This window comes from Manacus vitellinus, unplaced genomic scaffold (assembly GCF_001715985.3).
Source record: "Manacus vitellinus isolate BGI_N305 unplaced genomic scaffold, ASM171598v3 scaffold_44_pilon, whole genome shotgun sequence".
Taxonomy (NCBI): domain Eukaryota; kingdom Metazoa; phylum Chordata; class Aves; order Passeriformes; family Pipridae; genus Manacus; species Manacus vitellinus.
The window spans coordinates 3,492,806-3,501,300 of record NW_021940565.1 but is presented as its reverse complement, the minus strand read 5'-3'; the positions used below and the strand labels follow the sequence as shown (position 1 = coordinate 3,501,300).

At 47.9% G+C, this 8,495-nt stretch overlaps 1 protein-coding gene across 1 annotated transcript in view; it reads left to right on the top strand.

Annotated features, from left to right (window-relative positions):
- SEC22B (SEC22 homolog B, vesicle trafficking protein) overlaps positions 1–7,726 on the top strand; it is a 9,317-nt gene extending 1,591 nt beyond the window's left edge. Inside the window, exons 2-5 of the mRNA XM_029962230.1 lie at positions 31–140; positions 4,703–4,863; positions 5,206–5,352; positions 5,727–7,726. Of these exons, the coding sequence (XP_029818090.1) occupies positions 31–140; positions 4,703–4,863; positions 5,206–5,352; positions 5,727–5,881 (573 nt within the window). The 3' untranslated portion in view covers positions 5,882–7,726. The remainder of the gene's footprint in view (positions 1–30; positions 141–4,702; positions 4,864–5,205; positions 5,353–5,726) is intronic.
- The last annotated feature ends 769 nt before the right edge of the window (positions 7,727–8,495 follow it).

Below are 8,495 nucleotides of genomic sequence, written 5' to 3'. Positions count from 1 at the left end.
CAGCCCGTCCCTCCCCCCCTCCCTCCTCAGTCAGGCCGCGACCTGCAGCAGTACCAGAGCCAAGCGAAGCAGCTCTTCCGCAAGCTGAACGAGCAGTCCCCGACGAGATGCACCCTGGAGGCGGGAGCCATGGCTTTCCAGTGAGTGCCGGGCGGGGACGTGGGGAAAAGGGGATTCTCCGCCGTGGGAATGAGTGAAGGCTCTTCCGGCTCGGGGTGAGGGTTTGTTGGGAATTGGGCTGCCTGAAACAGGAGAGTTGCTTCAGCTGCCTGCCCTGCCAGCTGAGCTGCTCGAAGGGCAGAATGTGTGAGTTGTCACTGCTTGGCACAGGTGTCTGGCACTTGATTTTCAGCCAGGTTCATGGTTCTGCCTTTGCTGAAGACAATACAGGTTCTGTTCTCTTCAAGGTTTTTCTATTTGTTTGCACTCTCTACTATACCTTCGCTGCTTCTCCTGTACCTCCTGTGTCTTGTCTTTAAAGAGAGATGTCCTTGGTAAAACCAGTCTGGCGGTGCCACTGTGAGCTCCTCTTGCACAGGATTTTCCTCTCTGTGTTCCCTGAGATTGCATCTTTTCATGCATTAGCTTCATGTATTAGAAGCACATGGAGCATCTCCGAGCTTTTTTATTATTATTTCCCTATTATCTGACAGGCTTCTTTCTCTCATCTTGTAGATTCAACCTTGTTGTTGATTGTCCAGTAGCACTCTAGCAAGGGAGCTTGGATATAAAATAAGGAAAGCACACAGGGAGTGCAGGTCAGATGTCCTGATTGCTTAATCAATAGCAAGGGAGGTGGACAGGCAAGTGAACAGGGGAAAAATTGGCAGTCAGTGAAAAGCAGGAGAGCTTGTGTGTGATAAAGTAAATGCTTCTTTCTGTGATATGTCATTATCTGGCAGAATAAAGCTTGAGAAAGTCAAGATCCTGTCAAGAATCAGAATTTTGCTATTAGCAGGAATAACTGCTACAAGTCTCTGAGATCAGGTTCCATGTGAGGCACCAAGGCAGAGTTGTGCAGTTTGGGCAGCAATATGCCAAGATTTCCTGCACTTTGCACCACTTCTGCTGTACTGCCAGCAGCAAGATCCCTCTCGATTCCCAAGGGATTCCTGGTGACTGGGTGTGGGTTTATAGCTGGGTGAGGGGGAGAGAGCCTTTTAATGCAGGGCAAGGTTGATTTTAGGTCTCTGCTTCTATAACAAGCAAATTTACCACCCTGCCCCTTTCTTCAGAGATTTGGCAACATGAAAAGATGGGAACAGGAGTTTTTTGGAAGGGCAATCTTTGGCAAAAACCATGAGGTTTTGAGGGCTACTTTTCTAGTGATTGGCTTACATATAGTGACCATGACAAGATTTAAAAAAATGTTTTCTCTTGGCTTCTGGTTGCCTTTGATAGGGACTTATGGTTGTCACAGGACAACCCTGATTAGTCTGGCCATCCTTATCTCCTGTTGCAGAATGAACTGCAAAGTGCTGCTCTACATTGTCTTCTTTCTACACGTTGAATCTTTATAGAATTTAAAAACTCTCTGATTTTTAAGTGTTTCCTTGGCACTGCATGGGTGTAGCTCAGACTGGCAGCAAAGCCTTGAGAAAGAGCCTGTGTAGATCCCAGTAAATCCCTTCTTGAGTTACTTCCATGATGCAAGCAGAGTGATGTCTGGTGAGGTGGCAACGTGTGCCCAGGAAATCAAAGCCTATTAACGGTGGCTGTAATGCCACCACTTCTGATGGGGAGGGAGGGCTTGGGCAGGCTCCTGTTTTGACAGCTGTCCCAAAGGAACAGCTGGGTTACCTGGCTGGCAGGCAGCCAGGGAGAGGAGTGTTCCTCCTCCTGAGTCGAGTTAGTCCCTAGACAGGTTCTGCTGCCAACCAACAGCTGCTGCTGCAGAGCACTCGCTGCTGCCTCCTTTGAGGTGGGATATTATGGCAGGACCTGTGTGAAAAGAATACTTTCAGGTCAGAAATCCCTCTGTAGAGGGAGGGGAGGTAATAGGGGAATTTGAGATGTAGTCTAAAATAACGCTGACTGACGACCACGCTGTTTGTTAGCGCAGCTCACCAATTTTTTTCTGCCAAATCAGAGCCCTGGCTGCTGAGGGCAGCACAAACCTGGACAGAGCATTTCGTGGTGTGAGTTAGCAGTGTGGCTAAGGATATTGCTGAACTTGCTGAGGTGGTAGTATTGAATGTTTTTAGCTTGCATCAATTCAGAGAAGAGCCAAGCCTTGCTGAAATGTGGAGCTTAAACTATGACCACTAAGATGATTTCTGCCTAAGCTTCAGCTCCAAAAGCTGTGTCACCCTTTCAGCTGCAGCACTGGGAGCACATGGCTATGCAGGTACAAGAACACTGATGGTGTTTCCTGTGCTGTCAGTCAGCAGGTGACCTTTGGCTGATGAATGGCTGAAGTGGCTCTTACCTGTCATGTTGAAAGCGACCCTTGGCCTTTGCCACTGTTACCAGGATGAAGTTTTTCTCTCTCCAGATATCCCAGATGACTATGAGAAACCTGCTGGCTGTACTCAGTGTGCAGGAATCCAGAGTGCAGGAGTTAACAGTGGCAAATGGCACCATCTGCCCCTGGTGTGAGGACGTGCTAAGCAGGTGCTGTGCTGAAGCTCAGAGATGCACACAATGTGTAAAACTGAGAAGCCCAGCTGTGTGGAAACTCTGCTCTGAGGTTGACAAAATCATCTGAAACTGGGTCAGAATGAGGTGAGCTCACTCTCTGTGGTGCTGACCGATCAATTTTAAATCTAACACATTGAATAACTCATCAGGGAAAAGCAAGTGGGAAATACAGCTGAAGAGCTCCAGGCAGGACCAGCTGACCCGGGCACAGATAAACAGACCTGTGCCAATGGGACATATTCCTCATAGTGCTCTCATCTGGAGAGTGCTGCTCCAGCAATACTCTCAGGATTCCCATCTGGCACACATTTTCCTCATTTCAAAAGATTTGTTCAAGTCTTGCTTGTCATGACAGTGACTACATCAAGCTCTGGGTGATGATCTGTAGCAACTCCAGTCTATCAAACAGGTCTCCAGGGGTAAGGGAAGAACAGAGGCAGGATGTAGTGTAGCATTAGTCCTAGGCACTGATGCACTCCTGGCTGAGGGACATATAAAGGAACAAAGGCGTGGGGACGTGCTGTGGAACAGATTATGGCTATTGGAGTTTCTTGCTTCTGGTTGGGGTAGATGAGTTGTTGATTGAAGGCTGGCAGGGTTCACACACAGCCCATATAAAGACGGATGCAATGGAGACTCCTGAGCCCAGGAGTGAGCTGAGGATGGCTAATTCAAAGGACATGGACCTGTTGGGGGTATCTAGAAAGCAGTGGGGAGTGGGAGGAAGTTGTTTTGTAAGCCTGATGTGACTATTAACAAAATTTTAAGCTACTTATTTTACTATTGTGCCCTTGGGACTGGATTATTTCTTTAATACACTGCTAATCTTTATGCTAACTAGACTAATGTATAATGACATTATGCAGAAAGTCAAAGGAAGGTAACATAAAAGTTGCATTTACATTCCACCCTGGAGAATATAGATAAGTGTTCAAAAGTGTTTCCAGGGCTATTTACTGTCTCCACTCCCTTGGTTTTGGTGGGAATATTGTTGCCTTTATATTGGCTAAGTGAGGAAGAAAATGTAGTTGGGAATGTACAGCAGCAGTCATAGCACAGCTTAAATAATCTGAAGATTGGTTCTATCTTAGCCCTTATTCCAGTAGGCTTTTTAGCTGAATTATAATGAAAAGCCCCTGTTCTCCCTGTTGGCAGAGACACTGGAGCTCACACTAAACAAGGTCAGCCCTAAGCCTCTGCAAACAAATAAGAACTAGATGGGATGGGGATGCTGGGAGGAGGAGTGGAGGACCCCTGCACCCTCAGCTGCAGGGCAAACCAAACAGCATGACACAACAGCAGGTGTCACTGTGCATTTTAGAGCTCCTCACTTTGCAGCCAGAGCACTGGTGGCACAGTCACACCTACCCATGGCAAATCCACAGGTAAGGTCACCGGAACCTGTGTATCACCAGTATTTTTCCCCAGCTACCTTTTAGGTGATGCATGTGAATAGCAACACCCCACCCACAGGCTGGTGTTGGGGAAGGAAAGGGATACCCAGCCCTCCAAAACTGAAGGGGAGAGCTGGCAGTGACTGTGTGGCTTTGTAGCACACTGAGACTGAATTATTGTGTGTGTCCTAACCCCAGTGCTTTAGCTTTCCATTTGTGTGCCTCAGGTACTTGGCTGTGCTGCCAAGTAGAGATGTGTTGGCCACCTTCCCCTCTACTCTGCTGGCAAACTTTCTTGTGCTCCCCTTCTCCCAGCTGTGGGAGGGCAGTAGGGTGTCCTCTCTTTTGTACTCCAAAATTATAACTCTTTTGTTGCTGATATTTTGTTCAGCTAGTGATATTCACAGACCAGCTTTTGTTCCAGTGAAGGCAAAGTTCAGGGCTCTTGGCATGGGTGTAGGGTCTGAGGCTACATGAAAATTTATTTTGGTAAAAAAAAAAAATTAACCATTGCTTTGTAGAAAGGTTTGCACTTGATGCAGGCATGGAAAACTGAAAGTCCTTGTACCCACTTGTCATTGCCTTGTAGGAATAAAGGAATGCAGGGTGGGGTTTGATAGGATAGGTTCAGATTTGGTTGATTAATGCCCTGTCTGCTGTTCTTTTAGCTACATCATCGAGAAGGGGGTGTGTTACCTGGTCCTGTGTGAAGCTGCATTCCCCAAGAAACTGGCCTTTGCGTATCTGGAAGACTTGCACTCAGAGTTTGATGAGCAGCATGGCAAGAAGGTTCCAACAGTCTCCAGGCCCTATTCCTTCATTGAATTTGGTGAGGTCCCGCTCCTTGTGACTGGTTGGGAAACTTCTTGCTGGGGCAGGCAGCAGCAGCCACAGGATCCTCTCCATCTTGGTGTATGGAATTAACAGTTTAACCTCTTCTTGGCATTAGAGACATGGGCATTTTGGAGAATAGAGGAGTGGGTGCATGCAGGAGAATAGGGAAATGGTACATGTCCTTTGATTCAGATTTCCTGCTTTTAGTCTCCTGGCTTTGCTCCAGTGAATATTTGCTTGTAGTCTCCTGGCTGTCTCAGCAATGCTCCCACTCCCTCAGCAGCCAGGCCGCTCTGTGTTAGGTGAGATCACCTCTGATAGCCCTGTCTCATTCCAGACACCTACATCCAGAAAACTAAGAAGCTCTACATTGATAGCCGGGCGAGGAGGAACCTGGGCTCCATCAACACAGAGCTGCAAGATGTGCAGAGGATTATGGTGGCCAACATTGAGGAAGTCCTACAGCGAGGAGAGGCACTTTCAGGTACTGGGAGTGGCCAGTGTTTGACACACAGTTCCTTGTCCCTTTGGTCAGCTGGGTGGGCAGAGCATACTGAAGGGAAAGGCTGGGTAATCCCTGAGCCTCCTGAGAAAAGCAGGGAATTCAGTGGGTGTTTCAGTTGGATTGGTTGCATCCTGAAGCACCTGGCAGGTACTGATGCTTCTTTTGGGCGAGACCAGCATCTCACCAGTTTGGGTTGCTCCCATCCCAGCAGGACAAGCGTTAGAGCACTGCAGAGGGGCTCAGGCTGTGCTGCCACATGAAACTGCTGCGCTTGCAGCTGTGTACAGTTCAGGTAACACCTGGAGAACATTCGGTTAATCTTGACTGACTTCTCTCCCCTTTCCCTTTAACAGCTCTTGATTCCAAGGCCAACAACTTGTCCAGTTTGTCCAAGAAGTACCGTCAGGACGCCAAGTACCTGAACATGCGTTCCACATACGCCAAGCTGGCGGCCGTAGCTGTGTTTTTTATCATGCTGATCGTCTACGTGAGGTTCTGGTGGCTGTGAGCTGGTTCGGTCATGGAAGAGGGAAAGCCGGTAGCCTGGCAGGTGTATGTGTGCAGGACACTGTTCATGGGGGATGTGCATTAGAATCCACACAGGACCATCACCTTTACCGGAGTGTCCTGAGATTGTTAGGTGACACCTGACTACTGCAGCTCTCAGTGGAGCCTAACAATAGGTGTAAAGGCTTGTTGACTGCAGGCTTTTCCTCTGAGGCAGTTTGCACTAGGGTACTGCAGAGTTTGGCCTCCCACGGTTCTCCCCCCTCCCGGGGCACTCTGAGAACAGTCAATCAGTGCAGTTTAGCATAATCACATTGTATGTCCTCCTGTTGAGTAGCTCTATTGGGAACTGGACTCTAATGAACATTCCTTGTGTTGGTAATGTTAGCTTTTTTAGAATCTGGGTCTGCAGTTATTTTTATTTCTTTCTCTTTCAAGACTCCCCTGTTTGAAGGCAAATACTGCACTGTACATAAACCAGCTTTCACCTCTGTCAGAATACCTATTGAGTTTTCTGTGTCTTGACATCTTGGCTTGTTACACTTTAAGTTGCTATAGGAAGAAATGGATGTTAAACTATGCCTTAAAATATGTTCTGTCTAGTACTAGGAGGGGCAATGGAAGGCTTCTGTATTACTGATTCCTGAAAAATTAAATTACAGGTTTTCTAAGTGTCCACTTTCCCTCTCCTGACAGCTGTGTGTGACAGTATGTTTCCACATGAACAGGGTGTGTAATTCAGTGCTGTTTGAGCGGGCACAGTGCAAACTATGTCAGCACTCTTTATTTTTTCCTTTTATCTGCAGATTCACTACATCGTTTCCTTCCTTTTTGTAACTGTGCTTTCCTTCCAAAATGTGTCAAAACTGCCAGCATTTCATCTCTGGGATCCTTGTTTTCTTTCTCCCTCTTTCCCTCACCAAAACAACCAAAAAACCCAAAACTCTGAATGTTGTGAAGAAAAGGCAGTGTTTCTTTAAAGAACATTTGAATTTTACATGAAGGATTAGGATGACTTTAAAATAGTGGAATTCTTTGGAAACACCAACTTTTTTTCCCTGTGGTCACCCTCTCCCTACCTCACTTGGGAAGTTGAAACTGTAGGTGAAGAAAAACTCATTATGGGGCAATAGTATAGAGCTTCTTTCTTATGGGCCAATCTATATATTACGAGTGTAATATGATTTTTTTTTAAATTGTTTTTTTGGTCCACTTGTGCTAAGAGTAACATTTTGCCAGTCAGCTTTTGGTTTTATTAAAAAAAAAAAAAGAGAGAGAGAAAAGAAATCCCACAGCTCAGGCACTCTTCTGCAGGCAGTGTCACAGAAGGAAGTTTCAGGACTTCCCAGCACCTCTTAAAAGCACATAATCTTATGTAGTTCTGGATGTACAAGCTGTGACCGGTGGCAGGAAGTGTTTCCTGCCACCAGGTGGGAAACAGAGCTGTTGTCCTGTCTGGGAATGCTCCCCAGCTTGGTGTTGGACTGGCAGGGAAGCAGTTAACACTCATCCACTGATAAACCCAGCAAATCTGAGCTGCCACATAGTCTAAAGTAATCCAGTTTCTGCATGATGCCTCCAAGTGTTACTTTGTAGGTTGCTTTTATTATAATTATTATTATTTTAAATCCTTTTGAGTGGTGTCCCTAACAGGTGAATGTCCCGGTGATGTAGGTCTGTGTAATGTAGGTGCTGGAAGGTCTTACCGTTCAGACACCGACTGTCCGTGGATTGTTGTGATTGAGGAGGGAGATGTTCCTGCAGCACGGGGCAACTTGGGGAGCAGCTGCCTCCTGCAGCCCCCGTGTCAGCAGTGAAATAAATGCTCCTGAAAATCCCCTCTGCAGTGTGGAGTGTCCTGTGTCTCATTTCTGTGATCTTGGGGGATGCTTTCTTTCCTTCCAGGGACACAAGAGGGTGGAGACCCCATAGCTGAAGCCACCTGGCTCCTGTTTGGAGGCAAAACCAGTTGAAAAATATGATCTTGGCCATTTTCTGGCAGAGAGACTGTACTTTGTTCATAGTGGGGGTCTCTCTGTACTGCTGTGTGTCTGCATGTTGCAGGCAGCCTCCTCAGCGTGGGCAGAACTTTTTGGGGACAATTTTGTGGCTGTTCACACAGGGCACATGAGAAGCAGGACAAACTGGGAGTGGGGTGTGTCAGCAGGAACAGGACCCGGAGCTACTACATATGCTGCTTGCCAAGAGGGAAGACAAGCAGGGCTCCTCTCCCGCAGGCCAGCGTGGGGCTCCAGGGAGCACCTTACAAGCAACTTCCACACTGGGTTCAAAACACGGAGCCCCCTTTCCTCCCTTTCACGGGGCAGAGATGCCGCTGATGCTTTATCCGAGGGAGGCGTGGGCTGAGTTTTGCTTTTTTCTGGGGGCTCTTTGCAGCTCCTGAGCATCCAGGCGTGAGCTTGGTCACTCCTGTCGGGCTGCTTGGGGCAGACGGGGGGAGAGCGCAGTGCCGGTTTCTCCATGACGACTCGCTCGGAACTGGACGAGCGCCCGTGGGTGGCTCAGGGCCAGGGTCCATGCCCAGGTGTGCCGTGGTGGGCGCAGGGTGCAGCCCCGCTGGGAGTGGTGGCCGGGTCCCCGCTGGCACAGGGGTC